At 39.8% G+C, this 25894-nt stretch overlaps 1 protein-coding gene across 3 annotated transcripts in view; it reads left to right on the forward strand.

Moving 5' to 3' along the window:
* The first annotated feature begins 42 nt into the window (after window positions 1-42).
* The window catches only part of slc41a2b (solute carrier family 41 member 2b), a 40500-nt gene continuing 14648 nt past the window's right edge, over window positions 43-25894 (forward strand). The window contains exons 1-9 of one of the 3 annotated variants that reach the window (XM_037122247.1): window positions 43-181; window positions 1498-2178; window positions 3185-3292; window positions 8235-8306; window positions 9243-9387; window positions 9787-9933; window positions 14830-14977; window positions 15518-15597; window positions 25482-25613. In XM_037122247.1, the coding sequence (XP_036978142.1) occupies window positions 1636-2178; window positions 3185-3292; window positions 8235-8306; window positions 9243-9387; window positions 9787-9933; window positions 14830-14977; window positions 15518-15597; window positions 25482-25613 (1375 nt within the window). In that variant the 5' untranslated portion in view covers window positions 43-181; window positions 1498-1635. Of the gene's footprint in view, window positions 182-529; window positions 669-724; window positions 988-1497; window positions 2179-3184; window positions 3293-8234; window positions 8307-9242; window positions 9388-9786; window positions 9934-14829; window positions 14978-15517; window positions 15598-25481; window positions 25614-25894 lie in introns of those variants that run through there. The other 2 variants (XM_037122245.1, XM_037122246.1) reach the window with 2 other exon arrangements.

Consider the following 25894-nt stretch of genomic DNA (forward strand, 5'->3'; position numbering starts at 1 on the left):
AAAACTGGGCAACAATTACTGCGAAGTGTTTTCTGCGACTGCGCACTGCTATCAAAATATCTGTGTGGCACTCTATGTTCTGACCAGGAAAAACCCGTAGAGTATTGAGATGTCCCACTCTCGCTTGCTTTTGAAACCGCGAAACCCCTACAGACAAAGTTGACCCAATGAGAATTATGAGGTAAGCCCGGTCCGTTGGCAGCCGAGAGATAATGTATTTAAGTTACCGCACAATGTTTCAAATAACACAGTCATCATTACTATAATTTCGCCCAAGAAAACAGGTGAACTAGATCAGGAATGTTTGAATCCATAAGACCTAAAAGAAAAAATCTGCCCTATTTGCCACTGTCTGGTACTGTCTGGTCTCGTCGTTTTCATTGTATTTTTTAATTCTTTTTATTTATTTATTTATTTTTTACTGTTTTTACTGTTAAATTTAAATTAATTTACGTTTCTCTTGAGTCAGGGCAACCCATATTTTAAACTTTGCTAACTCGCTCTATGTGCCGAACACAGCATATTTTATTTGTATCGCGTGGTACATCTTCACACATCGACGAGCCTTAGTAGCACTTTTTGGTCTGACGCGGCTCTCCGGCTGGTTCACTGTCAAGGAAGAAGAGTCGCATCACCTCACCGGGATAAAATGTCTCCGTGGCGTTACGGTAACTTACGACAAATAATTTAAATTCAGTGACGACCAGAATGAGAAGTTTGCTATGCCTTATATCCACTAGCTAACACTAGCTACTGTATTCTCCCAGTTAACGCATAAGAAAGTAGGGAGCCGTGCCTCCTGCTGTTTTGATTCCTGCACAGCTAGCTAACATAGCACGGGGTTAGCTAACATAAACAAATATCCACGTCTAGCCGATGTTTTGTGTTAAGCGAGCATATTGGGAAACAACACGTGCCGTACGACGGCGTTTAACGAAATTGCCAACATTAGACAGAACTGCTGTGAACTGAGACTGACACAGACAGGTAATATGAAAGGCCTGAAGAATGATAAAGTGTATTTACACAGGTGGGGAAACTAGCCCTATAACCCATGGTCAAGACAAGGGACACCGGTCATACAGTTATTGAAGGGCATTGCGACATTTGTGCTGGTGGTAATGGTCTTTGTCAGCTTATTAACTTAAACATCTTTCTTCGACCACCACTTTACATTTGTTTACACACTGATGATGTAGCATTGTCTTCCCTGAATTAGTTTAACTTTTACATCGACTAACTAAACTAAAAGTACATTGTCTCCCTTCACAACATCCAGAGAGATGGCCAGCAGCACTGTGAGATGTTGACAGTTGTATAGTGTGCATATGGGCTGAGCGAACAAGACTAAATGTCGATGAAAGATGATGATGTTTGTACTTTTGATTGAAACTCTTCGCTTATGTTAATATCATCTTACATTCTGCTTTAGGCTGTGTTTTCCTGTTCTCCCAGCTCTTCTCACCTCTATTGTCTCTCTTTGTGAATTTTCCTTAGGCTGATGACTCCCTGTATCCAATTTCTGACATGGAAGCAGCACCTGAGCCAGAGTAAACCACTTCTACTGTACATATTACTTACACCGATCTCAGACTTGATGACAGGAGATGAGACACTGCAGCCGTAGACCACATCATGAGTATCCAGAGTCTGGGAGGAGCTATCGGGGAATCCCTGGGCTCTAGCCTGACGGTGCGTATGAGCGGAGCAGGTGGTGGGTGGAGTGCTCTCTCCCTGAAACCTGTTTCCTCCGGGCGGATTGCGTCTCTGTTCCACACCATGGTCCCCACTGGTTATACCAAGCTACAGGACGAGCGGCTAGCCATGGTGGACCTTGGAGCAAAACCAGAGGCTGGATTGCTCCAGAATGGCTTCAGACAAGACACTACACACGTAGAGGGCCGACGGCTCCTGGACCGGGCCTCTCGGTCCTCTGTGACTCTATCTGACTGTGGAGATGGCGGCTTCTCTGAAACGGAGCCCATGTTGGCTGAGAGGAGGCTGTCTGGTGAGGAGGCTGATGCAGAGGAAGAAGAGGATGAGGAGGAAGGACTGGTGTCTGATGTGCAAAATATGCCCAAGGAGTCGCCGCTGGCCATGGCGCTGCAAATCCTGGTACCCTTTCTGCTTGCTGGATTTGGAACTGTATCAGCTGGAATGGTGCTGGATATTGTGCAAGTAAGCTGAGCTTCAATACAACTGTTATTCAATCAACAAATAGTTTCGCTGAGAGCTTAAGACAGGATGGTATCAAGGTCCAGTTCATTATGTTTTGGTATTATTTCTGTCAGTTATTACAGCTTTGTACTTTGCAAAGCAGTTACTGAGATGTGGGAACATGATGTCATCACTTGAACAAAGTCTAAAGGACAAAAAAAACAGTCAGACAATCAGACATGATTTCACTACAGTTTTATTGTCCATATCTGTAGAATATGTCAGACATGTCACATAACAGGTAAAGCAGGGACAGCATCTTAAAGGCCACTATGATGCCACTGCAATGTTAATATCATTGATGAAAAATGATGGCGATAGATACAAAATTATGACTGAAGTTGTAAACTAGAATTATTCCTTAAAGGCACAGTTGCCCCAAGGTTCTACATTTGACTGTTTTAAAGATGGATTATTCTTGTAAGCAAACAAAAATTCTGTTTACATTCAGTGTTTCTTACTGAAAAGGCATTGAGTGTATCTTTAAGGTTTTTAAAACGAGTACATGTGAAATAAAAAATAAGGGATCCTCTCATTAAAAGCTCCGTAGTGCCACAAAAACTCCACAGGGTACTTTAAACTCCAAGTTCACTTACTTGCATGTAAAAACTCAGAAAAAAGCTGGCAAGTGGAACTTGAATTAAGATTAGATTGTCAAAAGAAGAAACTTTTGTGTTGTTTTTTTGGAGAAAAATTTTGTTCTTCCAGTCAACTTAAAAAGATGGTACTGAGCAGCAAACCATTTTCACACATTTTTTCTGAACATATAGGTTCAAACAGTCAACACCTTTACTGAATTGCCACCAGGTTTCTTGATGAGTGACAAAGTGTTCAAACTGATGATGCTGTTGGATGTAGTCCACCTTTGAATTTGAATTTAAAATGAGGCTGAGCAAAAGTGGAGTAGTCAGATGGTCATGCCTGTTGAAACAAGTCTCAGTGTACCACTTCCTTGTGTCATGCACAGCACTGGGAGGCATTTCAGTTCATCACAGAGATCTTCATCCTGGTTCCTGCTCTGCTTGGCCTCAAGGGGAATCTGGAGATGACGCTGGCCTCGAGACTGTCCACAGCGGTGAGACACACACACACACACACACACACACACACACACACACACACACACACACACACACACACACACTCACCTGCTCAGTCTGAATACAGTCAGAAGGATTAACTACCACAGGCATATTTTTCTGTGCGGTATGAAGCATACAGAAACAAATGTAAGTTCTATGCTCAGTTGGAATTGGTTTAGTTTGTGTGTCAAAGGTTTTGGAAGTGAGTGTGCAATGGAAATAAATAAATCTATACTGTATATTATGATGGCGCAAACAGTCAGCTTACATGACATGGCACTGACTTCCTATATATTCTTAAAATGTAGATTTAGTTGGCTCCAACTGATTTGAAAATGCTACACAGACAACAATTCCTGATACTGTGTTGCCCATAATTCTTTCTGCAGATGACATGTTTAATTTACTGACACAACTTCTTCTCATTATAATTAGTTTGCTGGAGTCCAGCTTTATGTTGCAGAGACTCGACTACTACTGCCTGTTTTAATTCCTCTTTTTTTAAGTTGCAGCCTAGTAGACAGAAGATTTTTAATTTTTTTCCCAAATTAGAAATGCTTCCAGTCAGCCAAACAGACTCTGCATGTCCCTGCAGACAGCTGTGAATGGTATACCAGATGTGTGATGCCATTTTGTGGGTGGTGTTTGTTTGTGGAGAGTTTCTTCATTTTTTGTGGAGGTGTCTCTGAGCAACAAGCTAAGCCTTTTCCCATCCGTTGTTGTTATTGCTCATCTCTGTGACACATTGTACAGCTGCACCAGTCTGTAATTACCATTTGAATGTCTTCTACTTGGTCAGGTGAAATTGAGAAGAAAAGTGAACAGGCTTACAGTGACCTTGTTTGTCAGGGCAGCTCTCTCTGCTTTCAGTGTTCCCCTCTAAGTTCAACTTGTTATTAATTTTGAAAGTTTCAAGTAAGAATTTCTTCGGAGCGTCTTGAATGGATGTGTAAAAACTCTTTGGATCAAGAATTAATAAAGGAATTTGCTGATGTGGCAGAGTGGCAGTGATTTCCTGTACCAGGACGGCTGAACAGTCACATGGCCAATTTATTGGTCAGCTTTTACTCTAGCTGTAAAAAGGGAGGAGGTGTGAGGATACAGTTGCAGCATGTATTATCCCATAAAACTGCATCTTTCCTCTCAACAAACATGCAAATGTACAATCTTGCACATAAGTGCATGAATGTCTGCCCATTCAGCAAAAACTGTCAGAAGATTTGTTCGCATATGTGTCTGTGTTTGTCTCCGCTATTCAAACTCTGCAGAGTAGAATGAGCTGAAGAAGTGACAGAGCTGAACTGTCTCTTTGTTTGGTGTTTGTTTTTTCCTGCTAGCCCCCAGCATCCCAGCACAGGCTCCACATTCACATTGCTGTGTCCACACAGACAGCAGAGCTCAGTGTGAGCTAATACTCCTACGCACTGTCCCATTAACTATTTGTCTTTGTGTTACTGCTGTTCTCCTCAGAGTTAGCTGTAAAACAGACAGTAAGTTATGTTGTGAGGAGTTATGCATTACAAAAACATGTGGCAGAATTTTAACTTACCACAGTTACTACAATAATTGAACCAGTGAAAATATGTTGTTACTGGTATTGCAGTACTGGTATTACTGATGTTGAAAAGACCTTTCAGAAAGAATGAAACCAGTCCAGTCTAGTGACATATGTATGCATGATTAAAATTGTGGCTCACCTCATCTCAGTATGATTTATGTGGCGAAACTGCAAAACAAACCTGAAACATAGAGATGACTAAAGCCATTCTCCAGCAATCTGAGTTCCATAAAATTGGGTTTTCATAAGAGCAATTTAAAAAAAGGTTCAAAATTGAAGTAGCAGAGGCTGAAATATCCTGACTTCTACCTGCCAGTATGGGACATAAACCCTGTATCATACATTTCCTATAATGTATCACAATATCAGATATTCAATGCAAGATTACCATTACCTCAAGAGTTCATGATAACTGGAACTGGAGTGAGCACTATTCTTTTTTCATATTATATGTCGATATCATGTTAAATATCATTGTGTTTCATCTCTTGTTTGGCTAAATGAATTACACTCTAATTGATAGTACATTTAGAGAGGATGGGGAGAGAGAGACTGTGAATTCATAACCAGAACCATTACACTTACTGAAATGTTCTGTTTTATTGCGGGTGTCACCCAGCTTTGCGATTTGTACACAATGGCTCATTGTGTAGTACGTGGCAGCAGCATTGCTAAGCTGTTGCAGGTCACTTACATGTGTATGCCCATACTGCTATATTGCTGCTGCAGCTTAGTTCTTGCTTACCCTATCTGTTTGCATGGAGCTTGCCTTTGATAATTATCAACAAATATGATGACACGGTTTTCCTTTATCCTAGTTGAAAGAGTTAGAAAGTGGGAGGGGGTAACAGAGAGAAGGACGGTGTTATGAGTTGTTCTTTAAAGGTCTTTTAAAGTTTCACATCACAGTACTACAGTTACTGATTCTGTTGCCTTTGTTTGACTGATTTAGTGACACTTTGAAACAAAGCAAAAAACATTCTTGATCTTTCACGTGAGGTCCAAGACTGATATGGTGTAGCAATATCAGTATTTAATTTTTAACTAGAACTGCAAGCAGTTATGAACGGGGACCAGGCCCCCCGCGCGACTCGGACCCCGCGCAACGCAGAGCCCACAGAAGTTGGCCCCAGAGGATGACGGGCTCGGGGCAAAAGTGAGGACACAGGCCAACATCTGAGCCGTAGTATTCACTGTAATGGGAAGTGCACTGGAAGTGCAAAAGGCTGAATGTGTGCCGATTTGGATTTGTTGTACTAAATCATGGCCACTTAACCAATCGTTACTTAACTACTAGTGCACTGCCTGTAGGAAGCATGTATTCCTATATAAGAGTGGGAGGTTAAGTAGCTTTTTCATGGATGGCCAAATGAGGTTGTGTTTGAAGGTGGGACGTTAGGGATATACTTGGCTGTTTTTGACTACTTTTGATTATACCATTATATTTCACCTTAAAAGCTATTTACCTTGCCTTGTTTGGTGTCATTATTTTCAGCACAACCTCACATTTGTGACTGTACAGTTGTTTTTTTTCATTTTGACATAATATATTAACACTATGGACTTAAAATCACAAAATAACATACCATTGACATTTTTATAGCTAGCGACAGAAATTTGTTCGTTGATAATTTGCGACCGAGCAAAACTCCTTTGATAACTTTAGATCAGGTCCAGCTGAAGAGTGTACGGGCCAAGTTTCACCCAGGTATAGATGTGCCATGACATGAAATGTATTATTTGTTTATTACCTCATGTGTCGCTTTATCTCTTCTGTTTAAAGGCAGGTACACACTACAGGATAATCGGGGCAATTTTCGTCCCGATTTCCCCCTTACTATCAAAGCCAGCAAAGGCCCAATTACCTGATGTTTGCAAAGGACATCGTGTCTGATTTTCCTGTGGTTTGGGGTGTGTTAAGAGGTATTTGTCCACTCGGAAAGCGTCGGCAGGAGAGATCGTAAATAATGAACATGTTTAATATTTGTGACTAGAAATCCTGTAGTGTGTGGGGTGTTCCGAGTGGAGCCGAGCACGCACAGTGTGTGATGTCACGTGTACCAGACCAACAGCCAATCAAGACGCCAGGCTGTGTTTCTCTGTCAACCTTTTATTTACCTGTTGCCATGGTGACTCGCAGTACTGGGGGCCAGAGCGCACAGCGCTGCTCTCAAAGCTATCTGTAATACTTGTGACAATTTTTACTCACCTCCAGCTCACACTGTAACACATACAGCCCACACTCTTGCCGTCTCCATGACTTTTTCCGTAGGCATTTTGTTTTGGTTTTGTTTTTTTCAGCCAGTAATTGGCCTAAAACAACCACTGGTTCATCCGCCATGTTTGTTTATACTGAAGTCACGTTTGACCAGGCGAGATTTGTAATATTGAGCGTGAGGAACCTGATACTCTGCTGTAGAATCGGTTAGTGTGTGGTGTGCACTACGGAGAACACCACACACTATAAGATCAGGAGAGGGAGATCTTGTGCGATCTGTCTTTTGTTATCATCAAGTGTTTGGTCTCCTAATCTGTTAAGGTTTGAAAAAACCTGTTGTGTGTACCCGCCTTAACTCCCATTGCAATAAAGTGGCAACAATTTTGCAACAAAAGCATCAGAATCCTCAAAACAACAAAGACATACAGGCCTGACAGCATCACCAGGGAAGTTTCTGTGTGCTGTAGACTTCAGAGTTCATACAGTCATCAGTTGCACATGATCTGATATCAAATATGTAATATGATTCATACATTTAATATACAATTCCACTTTATATGTTGAATTGTAATCAAAAGATTTGTGAAAACACCAGGATGTCTAGAAAAACATTTGCTTTACATAATATGGATGTGGAGTTTGACAAATGTGGGGGTTGAGCAGCTAGGGCCTAAAGAAAAAAGGAAAGAAAAAATAGATTATTGGAAGTGTAGGATCCAGTGTCTTGATTAATTAACTCCCTTTGGTTTGTCTCTTATCTTCACCTCAACTTTATTCAAGTTAAGTGCTGAAGAGCTGGAGTACCCCTTAGCATTAAAGATGATCATTTATTGGATTGGATGTGGGGTCAATCAGTTGCTCTCAATTTCCTGTGGTGTCAATGTGAGCATGAATGGTTGTTTCCCTATATATCCCCACACTGTGATGAACTGGTGACTTGTCTAAGGTGTACCCCGTCACTCATCTAATGTCAGCTGGATTAATGCCCCTGTGACTCTGCAAAGGATTAGTGGGTACAGTTAATGGATGGATGACAATTTATCCACCTAATTTTTGAGTATATAAGGGCTAGGGTTTTTTCAGGTCATACGAGGGCCGAATTATTAGCAGTCACAGAGAAGTCATAAAATGTTTGCTTTTTTCTTAATTCTGTTCATAGGTGAACGTGGGCAAGATGGATTCGCCTATAGAAAAGTGGAATTTAATCATTGGCAACCTGGCACTGAAACAGGTAATAACACAAACACACTGACACACACGGTTACTGCCTTGATCTGTCTACTTACACATATGGCCAATTAATCGACTTTCAGAAGAATTCTGTTTAAACTGCAGTTTTTCTGTACTGATGCAGAAACGTTATTAGTATTATACAATTTTTAGAGTTAGATTTAAGTGTTGGGTGCAAGATATCCTTTTGACTTGGACATCTGAACATTTTCAATAAACCACCAACAAAGATGGATGTAACCTTTTCCAAATTCAAACATGGGTGAGGACGTCAACATTCGAAGCTTCATTCTAAACTATTCCCATTTCTTTAAAATGTAATCAATAATGCAGTGACTGACTGAATTAGTCCACAATTTATATATATTTTTTTTATTTTACCGAGATTGCGTTTCCATTTCACACTGAATAGAGTTTTTACTGATTTAAAACAATGATGATGATCATAATCGTAACTGGAATAAACACATTTAATATATTTATTATATACACATGCTGTCATATACATGTAGTGCAATGTATATTATATGCTATTTAATATTGTTGATACATTGGATGATTGGAGTTAAGGTGGGCCTTAACTCAGACTGTTCTATTGATTTCTGTGTAGTAAGACTGAGTACAGGCTCTGAAAATCATCTACCCACACACCAAAACACATGCTACATCACAGTGTTTTGATGAGCTGTTTGTCCACTAATTTACGGAACAGCATCGCTCAGCTGGAAGTGTTATGTAATGGAATAGAACAGTCTACCTGCACATGACCTTAGTTCCACTATTTCACCATCAGGATCATAGGGAACATTACCTACCTAAGTAACCCTTCTGCTAACCCTGTAAGTCCTGTTTGCAGTTGTCACACACACAGTTTTGATTTTTATTCTGTAATCAATAAAAGCATACCACAGTTGATCCCCCTGCCTCTGTCCTCCAGGTTCAGGCCACTGTGGTGGGTTTCCTGGCTGCCGTTGCAGCAGTGGTTCTTGGTTGGATCCCAGAGGGGAAGTTCCAGATGAGCCACGCTGTGTTGCTGTGCTCCAGCAGTGTGGCCACAGCCTTCATAGCCTCCCTGCTGCAGGGTAAACACACACACTAACAGCTGAGCACCACAGTTTAAAATACTGTTGCTGTAGAGAAGCTGGAGAAGCTCTGTTTTCTTCACAAACTGTAACTGAACTGAATACATTTTGATGATGCAGACACTTATTTCTTGCAAACTGTCTGTATGCAGTGTGCTAAATTTTTATGTCCACCAACCAAATGGCTAGTAAATATTCAAATTTTGAAAGTCACTCATTAAATTCCCATTTTTCGCTCGTGAGTGAAGCAAATCCACAAGCCACATGTATATTTTACCAGCATTTGGTTGGTGGCTGCTGCTAATTTTGTGCCTCATCATTTTGATAATAATGTTTGAAAGCCTGCAGTAATGTGATGACTGTTTGTCAAGTGCTCCACCCTACTTGTGTCATATTCAGGTATCATCATGGTGGGTGTAATTGTGGGTTCGAAGAAGACTGGAATCAACCCTGACAACGTAGCCACACCCATAGCCGCCAGTTTTGGTGACCTCATTACATTGGCAATCCTGGCCTGGATAAGCCAGGGCCTCTACAAGTGCCTGGGTAGGTGACCAGCTGCTGCCTTCACAAGACTGCTACTCAATGTGTCACAATTCCAAACTACATTCTAATTGTACATAGTATATACCTATATTTTGCAGTAGGCTAACAAGAAGTCGACATAGTTAATCACTGATTTTGTGCCTGTGTGTGCATGGCTGTGTGTGTATGTGTGAGTAGGATTGGGACACAACTTATTTTGGAACTTCTGAGGCTGTTTAAGAGTAAAAGCCTGCACAGACCTCTATTTAGGATTGTAAACTGTTCTGTAAGAAAAAAGAATTATGGCTCAAAACTAGTGGAGGCATTTTTTTTTTTTGAGTGTATCTTGAATTTTGATGAATAATTTCATCAACCCGCTGCAATTTCAAACAAGTTATGACTTACTAACTCATTTTTTTGCAGGAAATATGGCAATATTAAGTATAACTCAGCATGACACTTCTGATTTTAGTGTATAATTTAACTTTCACACATCTGCGGACCCCTGAAGAACAGAGATGCTTGTATTTTTCCTGTAAAGAAGCAAGCTGGCACACTAACCAAGAAGTCAGACTAAATCTGGTAGAATTTGGGTAGATTAGTCCTGGGAAATGTAAGCTAGTCTGTGTTTGCAACAGATGTGTTCAGTTAAAAAGAAACTCTGATGCGCTCAGCCACTTAGTGCAGTTTGTTTTTGTGAAAGCTGTAAATGAAACTGTGGTTCAGATAGAGATGGGACCCGAGTCTGCTACTTGGACCGAAATCGCACTTAAGTCACCACTCACAATTTGTTAGGCTATTTAATGTAAGTACTAAAAAATTCTAATCATTGAGTAGTTTTATAGCACGTTAAAAGTAGTTTGAAGCAGTTACTTTTATAAAGGAAATAATCTTTCATGTGAAACCGGGTTATATTAAGGGTGGTTAGATCAATCATATTAGTAAGATTGAAATTGTGCTGTATTAAACATAGTGACATGAAGGGCTGAATGACTAAATGAAAAATAGTTCACTTTATATTTTTTATCATGAAGATCATTATTATTATTATTATTATTATTATTATTATTATTATTATTTTCCATGGCACAAAAGGGAGAATAAATAAAAGAAACAACATCCAGCATCAGCCAAGTTGTTATTTTAAATATCTGTAATGGTATTGGCCCAGAGATAATGAACTGTGTGTAGCATGACCTGCCATCAGTTGTTAGTTAGAATTTGATTTCCCAGCAGTGGGTCCAAGCAGAATGACAGACGCCAAAACTGTGCAATCAATCAATGATTTACCCATAAGTCCGTATGACATAGTGCCTACAGCTCCTGGTTGATTTCTAGGGAGTCTGGGTGAACATGAATGGCAGCAGTGTGACAGCCAACTCAGAGTGTAACATGACTGATTTGGCCAATTTCACTTTCCTGTAGATAGCACATGCTTTCATCTGATGATTTGTTGCTAATTATTTTGTCTATCTTCTCTCAGTTGTAAGTGGTTGTCAGATTTTTGCTTCTTGGGTTGCTTTGTAGTGAGACACTTCCCTCAGTCAGCCAGTAGAGGTCCCTCTTTCCTCACTCTGAAATAGGGCTTCCCTCCAGCTGCAGAAAAGGCTTCTCTTTTCCTTTTGCCACCCATTCCTCATGTTTAATTCATATCACACCTAGACCTGTATTCCACCACCTTGTATTACATAATATAGTGTACACTGGAAGCTGTTTCCTCTTGGAAAAAGTCTCACACTGTCCTGTCAGGTCTAATTGTAAGACATCGATGTTCACCACTATGAAAGGAATAATTTAGTGCTGTGAGCTAAATGTATTAAACACATTCCCAGATTTCTGTGGCAGGGCAGTGCACTGAGACTGTCTGGCTGTGTCACTCTCAGGACAGTGGCTCTGCTGTTCTTTAGCCCAGCAGTGCTGACTTTCTCCTGCCAAACTGGAACTAAATGGTCTATTAATTCTCAGCTAAACAGAAGTCAAATTATCAATGCAGGATTATCAATGCAGATAAGAACTTAATGCTTTGAATGCTTCTAAATAGAGTGAAGATGAGAACTCGGTGAAACACAGTCACTGCAGACACTGGCTGTAGTAACAGCTGCAAAAAGTGTCTCATCCCATGATTATGAAAGATGAGCCATAATATTTTTATTTATTTTTCACTCTTGTATCTAATGTTGTTCTAACCATGTTCTTGTCAGGCTTAGAATAACCCTAACAAGGGCAGATTCTAACTTTGTGTGATCTGACTTCAGGTGGATGCTGAACACTCCATTGAAAAAGGATTCTTTGGCAGAGAACCATTTTTTTCCTCTTTCTTGTAGTTTTTACATTTACGATCTCATGCTGAGTTTTGGATGGACTTTTGTCAGCATAGAAGTGAGCAGTGCTTATCGTCACTGTCAATTTCTTTCCCGTATTATTAGAAGCATCTTGGCATTTCTCAGCTAAAAGAGATAGTTGGCAGCCACAGCGCTCTTTTTCCTGGCAGAGCGTTTTAGCAAAATGTATTCCACCAGAGATGGACAGGGCTATCAATTGTTTGTTCATTGGTTTATTCAAGGTAACAGGGATACTCTGTGGTACAGTGTCAGAGGTTCATGTAATCGGGTTAACCTGTACACCTTAATTAGAGCACAGCTGATAGTCAGCTTACTTTGTGCATGTTAGCTCTGTGTCATATTCCCTTTCGGTGTCTACAACTTGGGTAGAGAGCTGGGTTAATTGTGGGACAAGGGTCCTCTCTCAAATGTGTACCTACTATGCATATCCGCCTCAGCCTTGTATTTTAGGACTGAAAGTCTGTTAGAGCCCATTATATCCTGAACAGAACAGTGAGGCCCTTTCTGTTCTCCAGCTACGAGACTGTGGAGATAATAAATCTGGGACTCCTTCTTAATGACAGTTATTTAGTGCTTGGAACAAAATCCTGCTGGAAACATCTGGTGGTGCCTCTAGGCAGGTGCTTACCGTAATTACTCTTTCAAAATAGTTTTGTTGTGCTATATTGTAGTGTGAATAAAGAGGTATACTTGTAGAGAGAAAGTAAGAGAAACCTTCCCTGCATTGGCATGTTTGCTCTTGGTGCTGCATTTTCCTTTCACATTTCAAAAATACAACATATGACTCAAGTGGGTTGAGGATGAGGCTGGTTGGCTAAATATGTTATAACTTCCCCTTTGAATAAATACTTTACCTTTTAACCGCAGCAGGAAACATAATGTTAAGGAAAGCAGTGAGGGAGGTATTTGTCAGAAATTGTGAATTTATAGCATCTACTCCAAACGTTGATGGATAAAATGTTTCTGAAAGTGCCAGTCTTGTTTCCTTTTATTTTGGTTTACATCAGGTTCATTCTGTACAGACATTGATGATCCCTTGAGAATGAAGCCTAATTTCTTTGGTGATCTTCACACCTTTTTTTGAATTGCTACAAACGTGTGTGTAGACATTCATCGTTTCAATAACTTTGGGGACATGGGCACAGACATGAAGATGGTGAACAAACAAACAAAGAACTATTCCAGCTAAACATCAGCATGCTAATGTTTTCATTGTGATCATGCTTAGTGTAACTCTTAGTGTTTTTGAGAAATCTGTCATTTAAATGATCATGACAGCTTACTGACATTTTAAAGCCTTAAACTGTAGTGCTTGGAATCCATTTGCAAACGTGAAAGTCTCTGGGATCCTCTGCAGGGAATGGTTCTGTGGTTGTAGTGGGTGATCGAAATCAACACAAAGTGGAGGGTTGACCTGCAGGTCATGCAACAAGTTGATTAGTTGATTTAACTCCTGTTGACACCCACTCTTCACTTGTGCCTATGTATGGCCCATAGAAGCATACAGCTTTAGTCAGGAGATATGAGGCCATATTCACATTCACTTACTTTCACCACTAGGAGCCCAGCTAATTGATGCTGACAGTTCCTAGTTAAGAATTTCCTCTTGAAATGTATTTACATAGCTGCAGAGAGCAACATTTACTGGGGAATGGAGAGAACTCCTCAGCTAAGACAAGGGTGGAGTGTATCCCTTTGCTGTGGGTGACATCATCTTTCATAAATTAACTTTCTTGCAATGCTTAAGAAAAGTCCCATTTCACAAGACGGGTGTAACAGCAGGGCAAAGTATTCAGCCACCTCATGGCCTTATAAAGCCATAGATCCACATGGTGTCAGTTCGATTGTTGTAATTTGACTAGTTGTAATCTTTGGGCTCCAAATTCAACACAAAAACTCCATATCACTAACCTGTCAACTTCCTAGATGGTTTGTTACACAGAACCATCTGTGAATGTGTCCTTGGAAACTGTCTGGAAAAGGGCAGACACTTTCTAAACATACTTGACAGGTGATTGAAAGAACAATCTTTCTATCACCATCCATCACTGAAGCTTACTTGTCAAGCACATTGCTGGCATTACTGTGATGTTATATCAAAAATCCAGCTGCCTCGAAAGGTAACATAAAACCTGAAATGAACTTAATGTGGATCTTGCCCTATCTGTGGCCTTTTATTGTTTAGAGGCCAAAATATAAACCTATGAAAGATGAAGATTACAAAAAAGTCTAGTTTTATTCCCTCTATTATATCAGTTAAATTGTCACTAAGACATATATATTCCGAAATAAATGCATTTAATCAAACTACAGTGTGCACTGCACTTGAAGGACACTTGCAGATGAATTCAGAGAGTGGGAGGAAAAGGGGGGTCTTAACTAAAAGTTGACATTGATGCACTGTACAAGATGAAGTGTTGTAAAAAAGCATGTATTCCTCAAACTAATTTTGGTACTATAACTAATAGTGAGATATATCTTCATTGGTAGTGAACAGTTTCTAACAGTGCTAGGATTAACTTCAAACCCGCCACCCAAAGAGAAAAAATGAATGCACTGCTTCCTTTTTCCCCAGGTTCCTACCCATATGTGTCGTCACTGGTTTGCGCCTTCTTCATGTGTCTGACTCCTTTGTGGATCGTCATCTCCTCCAAGCACCCAGCCAGCCGCACCCTGCTCTACTCCGGATGGGAGCCAGTCATCACTGCCATGGTCATCAGCAGGTCTGTGTGTGTGCAACTGTGTGTGCAACTGTGTGTGTGTGTGTGCAACTGTGTGTGTTTAGTCTTCAAAGGGGAAAGAACTGCTACCCTGTGTCTGCTACTCCCAGTGTCTGGTTTGCTTGATGACTCATCCCCTAAACAAAGTGCAGTACCCAAGCACATACACCCTCGGGTCCCCTTGAGCCTGGCAGCCATACTAATACAGCAAGTAGGAAGGGATATGATTGTTTCACTTCAGTCTTTAATCACAAAGTTAGAAAATACAAATATTGGCTTTGGACATCATAAGCTTTAAATCCCTGAAAAATCTTTCATTCTTTCTCTTGTACTGTCTCCAACTCTCCCTAATCTTTACTATTCAGTGCTGCTGATAAAGCGTTTTAAAGAACAGCACACGAATTCACTGAGGACATCATTTAGATGAAGACAATGCTCTGTCTTTGTCTTCCCATGCCCTTTTTCGTCTCTCTCACTCCATTTTTCACACACAGACACACACAGTAACACCAGTTAATGGTCTTATTATGTTGTGTTCTGCAGCATTGGAGGGCTCATCCTGGACAAAACAGTGTCTGACCCAAATCTGGCTGGCATCGTAGTGTACACCCCAGTTATCAACGGTGAGTCACAGCATTGGCACTACTTCCTTCTTCACTCTGAATGGTTTCAAGGTGTCGCTATTTGATTTGCAATCGCTTGCCCCTAGGGCACAAACAGACAAGAGGAATCTGGTCAAAGACTACACCGAAAGGTTTTAATGGAATGGTTTCCTAAATCCTGGGGGATTTAGTACAGACATATACATATTTAAATGAAACTCAAAGCTTGTGCAGTTAGTTTGCTATAATTATCCTGTATTTATCCACTCTGAGGGAAGTTCAGGCTACTGCTCAAAACAGTCAATGTTTCAGAGTTGTGCTGTGTTCAGTGACCCACATAAACCACCCACCAGTTACACCTCAGGATTGGGGTCGAACATGTGTGTTAACCCAGATGAAGATGATGAAGATGTTCAGTGACCTTTTACAACTCCCTGGTCCTTCCTTACCTCTGTGCATGCATGTGCCATAGCCATAAAGAACTTTGCACAATTTGCAAGAGGATCAGAGTCAATAACGTTTTGATTTTAGGTCATGTTTTGAGCCATTCTAGTGGCATATAGCATATGGAGATGTTTGTCAGTCAGTTGGGCCACCACTTTGATCCAGACTGAATTATCTCTATTGGATAGAAGTTTTGATACAGATAGTAATGGGTCTCCAGACATTGATACTAATGATTGTGGTGAACCCCTGACTTTTTCCTCTAGTACCAACATGAGTTGACTTTAGGGGTTTTGTTGACATTTCAGCATCTTTTTGTTGGATTGAAGAAAAATTTGGTATGGACATTATTTGCCAAAGTAATTTAAATTGGGAGTTAAGCTGTTATAGCAATATAAATTAACACCTACTAAGGGGGGAACGCAGCATTGCATCATTTATAAATAAGTGCTCACCTAAACACATATTACCATCAAGAGCATTAGCGATATTAAAGCTGTTCACTGAAATAGTAGCAGTCTCCCTTCTCTCAGCTAACCCTTAAAAAATGCCCAGAAGACATGTTTATTGCACTGTCAATTTTCCTAGACCTTCTGAACCTTGTCTACATCTACTTGTAATAAGAAACCTTCAGCTGGTGACTTTATACATTTTCCATAATGACTTTCGCCACTTACTCAAACCACATGATTTATTCTGGCTGTGGTGCACTCTGTACTAATGGTCTGTGTTGTCAGTGGTCAGTGTCAGATTGTCCTCTTAGGATGGATTGTGAATTCTAGTTAGATACATGATCAAATCTTCCAATATGATGGGTTTGTCCTGCTTGTAAGTGTTATGAATACACTAGTGTCCTGGTGTCTACTGAGACTAATGCTAAGACATAATTTCCCATAAAGACATAGTGAGCCTAGCATATTTGCATTGTTAAAACATTTTTTTATTTTTCTTTGATAAGATTGTATGTGTATGATGTCTTAAATCTATTTCTGGAAATATTGAGGTGATAGGTAAAATACAGTGATTAGCTGAAAGGTTTCTTAAGGCCCCCACACACTGCCCAGACATCCAACTGCCTTATCCGACCACTCTCTGACCACTCCGTTGCCTCTTGTCTGACCCGTTCGGCAGAAAAGTTGCATTGACACACACTGCTTCAACATGCTGCCTACTCCACAGTAGCGTGTACGTTCTGCACAAGATACTATAAGCGGGTGGCGCTTGTGTTGTGAGTTGTAAACGAGAGGCTTATGCACGCAACTCACTTTACTTTCGATCAAAACTAAACTTAACTATTTCAGATAAAAACAGCTGCATACTAAACATGCAGCGAGGCATTACCAAACGAACACAAATTAATTGATCCTGAGTGGACATAACTAGTCTCGTGCCAGGACTGCAAAGCATGAAAATGGGGAATGACGGAATGGAGTGCGTAGAAAACCAATGCACACACAGTATTCCGGCCCTCCCACACACCGCGCTGATTCACTAGCACACCGGCAATCAGAGAACCCAATGGCTCAGACGTCCGACGGCCCTCCTCCTCAGACTTCGCATGTTCAGTCGGAGCAGACAACGTCCACGCGGCTCCGAAAGCTTCCGACGCAGCTGAACACACCAAACATATTTGTTCCTGACCTCGTCTGAGATGTCTAACGGTTGGGCCGGTGTGTTGGGCCGGTTGGGCCGGTGTGTTCCTGCCTTTAAAGAGATTCTGTCTGAATAGGCAGGAGTTTTATTTTATACACTGAATGGCAATAAACTGTGTAACATTGAAGTTTGGGTACAAAGAAACTTTGTCTGTTGTTGTTTGTCTCATTTATCTTTAGCAGCAATTAATGCAGTCTTTGACCGTTCGAGCTGAGATATGGACAAAGTGTTTATACCCAAGATGGATGACACGCCATGGAGTCTATTTGTCTTGTACTGTGCAGCTCCCAGGTGTTGAATGCATGTGAATGTGAAACAGAATACGCAAGTGTGCTCAGTCAACAGTCTCTGGATAAATGAAGGTTACTAAATAAAGACTACAAATGTTCATCAGCATAAATAAGATACCTAATTAGACTGGTTTATGTAGTTGGCCACAGTCCGTCTGTCTCCACTTCACAAAAACCTTGTCCTCTTCCATTTCCTCTTGCTTCTATCTCCCACTGCTAACTGGCTCAGCCACGGTTGCCAGGGGCCTGGCACCTCCACAACAAGAGATAAGCTTTTAATTTAAATGGCATTAATGAGAGACATTTAACGAGATGGAGTGCGATTCTGACTGTAATTGGTTTTCCGTCGAGACTTATCCCAGGCACAAACAGCTGGGGAATCAAGCATGTGTCTGTCTGTGAGGGTTAGGAGGCTTTATTTTGTGTATGCATTGTTGGAAAAATCCAGGTCTAAGCAAACCTTTTAACCATCTCTGGTTTACAAGACTTTATTCATGGGTGAGGCAGTGTACTTGTGTGCTGCAGCTGATTAAAATGCACCACAGATCCTGTCCTAATATAAAAATACAATGGAACAGATAGAAGAGAAACTGAAGGGATGGTGTGTGTGTGTGTGTGTGTGTGTATGTTTGATTAGAAAGGAGTGGGGAGGGAGATGTGTAGAACGTGATAAGAAAAGACCGGTGAAATGAAAGATTGAGGGAGAAAGCCTCCTTTTTACCATAGTAACCTCCATTATACGATTTGAATAGATTGGAGTTTATAGACAGGCTTAAATTATATAAATATTTAAATTACTTCGAAGCTATTTGGTTATGTTCAATCCAGGTGTTTATGAGAGTCTGCCAGTTCATTTTGGATGGTTTTTTTGTGCCAATTTCATTGGCAGCACTTTATCACATCAAAAATGAGCCCCTGTGTTCCTGCCTTCATTTTGATTTTAAGGATTGATTTGGATCCATTTTTCTTCCATAACTTTTTTTTTTTCAGACTAGTGGAAAGAAAATGTCCATAATGCACATTTAGATGTTAATTTGTTCAGATTTCTGTTCTGGACATGTATGCCCATTAGTGCACATTTGATATGTTATTATATATATTCATGAGATATCAAAAAGCCTGTAATACAAAAACATGTATCACATTTTACACTATATACCTTTACAGGACATTTTCTCAAAATTAGTATTTTGTCAGAAGTTTGTCACTAAGAGTCAGAAATCCCTACTTCAGTAACACTTAAAAACCCCCAACCCTTGTTTTATTCCTTTCTCTCAAGCTTTTGCGGCAGGGTTTGTTTTTATATAATTCATAGCCTGATTTATAGAACTCAATTTTGTTTACAAAGACATTTTTTCTAAGTTTATGTAGTGTTAAAATCAAAATGTGTATAAATTAAACAAGAATTTTGAATCTAGCATTGTTCATTGTCCATATGGAAATGTATGCAATTTAGGCATTTTAGATTAGATCATTCTAAATATTTGGACATAAAAAGGGCAAAAAACTTGTAATACAAAAAATAGTGTAAGTTTCAGTTTGGGAAATTTCATGGAGATAGCTATTAGTTACAAATGTTTCCCTATTTACCTGTAGTGTCTCCCGAAGAAAAGGCTTTGATCTGGTGTCTGAACCTGCAGATATCATATTTTCGATCAGTCTTGTGTTCCACAAGGCAGCCCTCCTATACAACTCATCTTTGCTTGTCATCTTGGCATATTTGCCTTTTTTTCTTTCCTTCTGTTGTTTGTTTTTAGATAAGGTGTCCACCTGCTTTACATCTCACTTCCACCAAAAAGTAATTTATTTCCTCTTCTGTCCATGTTTTTCTTTCATTATGTTTTATCAGTGTTTGTGCTTTCACGTCACATCCTGCTGTACAAGTCGTTCCAATAAACAAAATGAAATTAAACCTGGAGGAGAGGAGCGGATATGAGATGGGTGGCCAGACAGTTTCTTACCCAGTTTGGGTCTTCCTCCTCCAGGTGGAGCAGCTCAGCTAAGGGGAGCACAGACCCCCTGCAGTTCCCCACGCAGCCCCTCTGCAGCCCAGACGTCCTCATCCCTTTTCCTCCTGTCAGACCCAGTGACCTGAATTAGTCAGATCGCCCCCAAACCTGCTTCACTCTACCTCTGCCCCCTGCTGAGGTTGTAAGAACACCCTCCAACTTCTTAACCCCCAACCCATCCCAAACGCCTTAGGGACAGAAAGTCAAAATCATTGCACAGTCCACATGAGCAATTATTCCAATTTAAACCATTATTTGACAGCAATATAGGAGTCTAGATTATGTTTGAAATGCCAAATTGCATAGTATAATTGCTTAGATATTTGGAGTGTCATTAATGTATTTTGTTGTCCCAAGGTTGGAATAAGTGACAGAAAAATATATGTAACTACCCAGGAAACAAAGGTATATGTGTTTAAATAGACTACTGCCAACAACTTAATGTTTTAGAATTATTTTGTTGTATTTTTTTTTAGTAGTAGTTGTAGTAGTAGTAGTAGATCTTTGGAAGAATATTTGCACCGATCATACACTGATACTAAACAGTAAATCACATTACTTTTTTATAGTTATATGCAAATACAACAGTCGTCCAATAATGTTGTTCAATTTCTGTTGAAACTGATTTAAAGAGGTGTTGAATCAATTGTACCACCACTTTGGGGGATGCGGTGTACTTGGTTGTATTTCTGTTAATTTGTCCACTTCTTCTGTATTGAGGGTAGACAAACACCTCTTTGTATTATGAAATACAGTTCAAGCTACATTCTCTATAATGAAAATAAGAGTGTAAGATAATGTGTATGAAAATTTGACTATGAAAAGAAGGTAAATGTGATTTTCAGCACAGAATTGGACCTTTGGCTAAATTGATGCTGTCAAAACCATCCTAAAGAGTGGTTTGATCAACCTGACGTGCCAGATGGTTTGTTACAAAGGACCATCTGTGAAACTGTCCCTGGAAACTGTTTGGAAGGGGCAGGCCCTTATAAAAAATACTTGGCAGATTATTGGATGAACCATCTGTCTATCACCATCGATCAAAGGCTAACTACAACTAATCAGATCAAGAATAGCTTCACATATTTTCTATTGAGAACAGCCTTCAGTGCCATTCTTTGCTCTTTTTTCAATGAAATATACTCTCCAGTTCTGATACAACAGATGCTATGGTAGAAGATGCACTGAGTTTGTGAGGAGCCACTATTGTTGTCTCCAACTGAACAGTAACTTCTCTTGCTGGTCATCACACCTAAACAAGGCCTGTGTGATAGGACGTCACAGTTCCTCATAGGACACCGATTGGTTCAACCTGTGTGGTTCAGCCACAACCAAGTATCTTGAAGCATGGCAGGATAGATTCCTGAGATCACATGATCTAACAAAGCCATCTCCCTCGCAAAGTTTGTTTTGAAAATCCAGTTTTTATACATAGGGAGGAATTTGTTTCACATGATATATACTACCATACATCCGAACAGTGGTACGTCATTCAGTGTAGTCATCACCATGCCCCTGTTTGGGAGAAAACGGTCTCCTTTCTTGCACAGAATTTCAATTGGTTTTCAGTTAAATGCCAGAAATAAGTTCTTTGCTTATCACAGACTTAAAATATTTACATGTTTTGTTCTATGACATAAAATACATTATTAAGTGTCTCACAATTCAATTATAAAGCTAACAAGTGGCTAAATTAGTCTACAGAGGTTGTCACGGACATTTAACGTTGTCATTCCGATCACAGCGATTCATATACTCGCTAGTCTATCTATACAGGAGGACTTCGGATGCAAACAATTATAACTTTAACCTTTACGACTTGTAGAGGTGTAATTATTATAAACCTGTGTTGCTACTGAGCTTGTTTTGGCGATATTTCAAAATCTGATTTTAAAAATTCCCAACGCTTTTTGTCCTCAGTGCCAGGATGATGCTAAGTTCCGGGTTGGCCTACAAAAATACAACATCACTACAGCAAGTTGTCCGAGTTATTCAGGAAACTATGGGTTCCTGCATTCCCACACACTTATATGAGTGAAATTTAATATTGTTTCAGCCCATTTAGTTAGGGTTAGGGTTAGCAAACTGCTTTTAACCTATCTTTGATAGTGATGGTCCATATTGCAGTAGATAATCTGGGCAAAAATTATTTTGAATAATGGGTTGGATGAGGGGGTGATGAAATACTCCTTAATGAGGGAATTATTAATGACATTACCTGCAGCAATCCTCTAGCAACAGAAAACAATATGTGTATCTCTACAATAACATGCGCATTTGTGCACGAGGAACAGCTGATAAAGTGATTTACTGACAGGATAAGTTTGTATTTCATATTAACTTGTGTTCTGTGTTCATGTACACATAGAAAGGTCAAACACTTGGTGGTCTAGATTCAAACAGTTAAGTAGTTTGTCGTGAAGCAGCTGTCCTGATCAATCCTGATGGTAAACTCTGGAGAGTTTATAACTACAGCTTTTAGTTTTGCTGCTTAAACTTTCCATGATCTTTGTTAATAGACTGCGTCTTTGACTTAAGACCAACTTTTTGTTGGTCTATGGCACTGTCGCTTTGCGACAGGAGGCCTCAAGATAGCAGTCCGCAATTGCAAGCGACACTGAGCCTGACCATATCTCATTAAACATCAACACACCCAAGGGTGCACAGGTGGGATGCAAGTACATTTGCTATTTACAATTGTAGTCTGAGCTAAGTGCAAAAATGGATAAATGTCTCTGCAACCAAACATTTAGTCCATATTTACATTTATCTACCGTTTGTCACGTAAGCAGCTCATGTTCCTTGTGATTTTTTGATTTTGTCACATAGATAGATGATATTTTGGGCATATTCATGAATAAACAGCAGTTAACATTTTTGGATACTGAGGAATAGTACAGAAACCTTTGAAAAGAGTTAAATGTTCCGTATGGCAACAGGAATCTGATGTCTTTGAGGAACGGGGTTATGTCATCCGCAAACTGACTCCTTATGAGTTCTTATCCAAGTACGGAAATACGAAATTAATGATAGCATGCATTGTATTTAGACTTTGTTTGTAACTAGACTAGTACAGTAAAGGCTGTGTCCCTTAATTAAATGTTCTTTTTAAACTTAAAAGTCATAAGAACTCATTTTTTAAACAACATCAGGAAACCAACTTCTGAATGGACAGAGAGCTTTAGTAATGAAGTAATGTCAGTAAACAAATGTCTAAATGAATATTTCAGTTAATAGAAAGTGAGCAGCTTAAGCTCTGCAGAATAAACTGGCACAGAAATGCGGCATTTGGTTTCAACGCACCATTGCCATTTAACAATCTGTTTGCGAAGTTGTGTGTCAGCAAATGCGTATGTGGTTTACAAAGCCCTCACTGGCCTGGCAGTAAGATGCTAAATACATTTGTACTTTTTTTTCTTGCCGGACACCTGGCAGCACTTCTGCTCAGTTTCTTGACATCAAATCTTTGCTTCTTATGAATTACTTTTCTAAACCTTGTACTAGGCTTGCCGTGGTTGCAGTATTACACAGTGCTTACACTTGCCCAACACCCTCACAGGTGTTGCACGTCATTAAAATCAGAGGTCAATGATGGACCCTATGATTTAAAAACTACTGGAGGTGTCTACTCTCCATGCAGCTGCAGGGCCAGAAGCAGAGTCACAGCACAGACTAATAGGAGTCAAGTTTACCTTTTATCGGGAGAAAAATTAGAAGAGCTGACTGACAAGTCCATGGCAGGGGATTTGTTGTCAAACCAAAAAGCAAAGTTTCTATTTTGCAATATGTTGGACTTAAAGTCAGTGGTAATAGGGGACCTTAAAACGTTACAATGGGAAAAACATTATCGTTATATCGTTAAAAGTGTTATCTCATTAAGAAGTTGAAGGTTCCTGTGGCCAGCAGCTTTTTATCAAATAGCTCCTTCATTTTCAATACTCTAACAGACTGAATAAAACTACTCCCTTACATATTCATAATTGATCCGCTGTTTTGCTCTGTAGTTGCTGGGCTCAGGTCTGGCAGTTTGAGAACCCTGTACTACCTTTTTTAACCTAAATAAAAAAGACATGCTAATGAAAAGAAAAAAGATAGAATTTAATGTTTTGAGGACAGTTGTGTGTCATACCTATTTCTTGGCCAAATTCATCTTTATTACAGGGATTAAACATTTCTTTGAGATCAGTGGCATATTGAGATTATAAGGGCAGGAGTTTAAAGTGATAAGATAAGGGACAGAAGAGGCAAAGCTGGTCTGAATGCTCATTGTGAAGTTATGTCTGTTTACCGGCCCAGTGGGAGCGCTGTTAATGCTCCAATAAAATGTCACAAGGCAGACAAAGAGCCACAATAGATTGAATTAAGTGGCTATCACCCTGAGGTGGTGGCAGTGTCTCATTTGATATAGCCACCACAATAACATGCCTGCTTGGGGGGCGGGGGGATTGTGTATGGTTTGCAGAACAGGACCAACTACAGTGCACTCGAATGATTTTTTTATGATTGTGAATGAATAACTGTTTCTTTTCTCAGTTCTGCAGTTGGTTTGTGTACCACTTGCTAAAGGGAGGGTGTGATAGCATCTAAATGTAAAGTGTTCCTGTATTTTGTCAGTACAGATGGCATCCCATACTCTCATGGCTGTTCATCTGCTTGAGGTTTATTAAAATCTTGCATGAAAAAACTGCACACAAAGATGAGAGAAAAGTCTGTCAAAAAAGAAAAAAATACATTATTATTATCAAAGCAGGTTTGAGTCTTTCTTTGTTTTCTATCAGTAATTAACAAACATTGTGTGCTTCCTCCAAAATGTGACCACATGTGTTTATGGTGAATTCAGAGGGACCATGAGTAGACCACAAACACAGGGACTGGTCAGGCACGGCTTCTTGCATTATCTCCATAAAAGTTTTAATGCTGGAGATATATATGAGACAATATTAAGACAGTTTCCTGCAAATCTGCAAAAGAACATGCAAGTTAATGAACGTTTCCATCTGCTACTGTTGTATGAACATTGAGTGTTGTTTCAAGGTGCCCCCTCTCTCTCTCGAATTTAGATATGCTGTTCTGAATCCTGTTCTTAAAGTGACTAAAGAGTCCAAAAAATGTTGAATCAGACCATGACTGATAATTACTTTTGACAAATATACTGCTGTACAGAAACCCAAAGATGTGTTTGAGGTCATACATAATAGTGTCACCATAGTTTCACCAGCCCAGACTTATTTTTTATTTTTTTTTCAATGGTTAAGTCTCAACGGTCACCATGTATTAAAAAACAAAAAGGACTTTTTTAATGTTGTTTATATCTTTATGTTTGAAAAGAGTAATGGCAGATATATTGTCGACTTATTTTTTTAACTAACCTGACTAGATCAAACCTTAATTGATCAGCCTCTAAAATGCAGTTTGGTAAAGTGATAAGAAAAAGCAATTTTTTTTCTTTTGTCTCTTTATTTAATATTCCGCTCCAGTCATAACCATAGAACTGTTCTATCTTGTCCAGGAATCGGGGGTAACCTGGTAGCTATCCAGTCAAGCAGGATCTCCACTCACTTGCATTTCCACTGTGCTCCTGGAGAGGTTCCTACCGAGGCCAAAGGCTGCTACTACCCCTGCCGCACATTCTGTGGTACAGGTCAGTACTGTGTTAGCAAGGATACTGACAATGATGAGAGGCCCTCAACATGACACATTTTACATTCACTGTTAACATTAATACACATGTTTAAAGTGGATTTGGATATGATGGTCAATGGGAATGCCATCAGGATTATGATCGGGCTATAACTTGTGTAGTAAGTTTGCAGTTTGAAGCTGTGGCTTCAGTCCCAGGTGTTGAATATAGAACCAACAGAAATCTTGGGGACAGTAGGTGGGCTGATTCAAACAGGAGAATTTGTCAACATTTTTAGTACG

This window comes from Acanthopagrus latus, chromosome 14 (assembly GCF_904848185.1).
Source record: "Acanthopagrus latus isolate v.2019 chromosome 14, fAcaLat1.1, whole genome shotgun sequence".
NCBI classification, from domain to species: Eukaryota; Metazoa; Chordata; class Actinopteri; order Spariformes; family Sparidae; genus Acanthopagrus; species Acanthopagrus latus.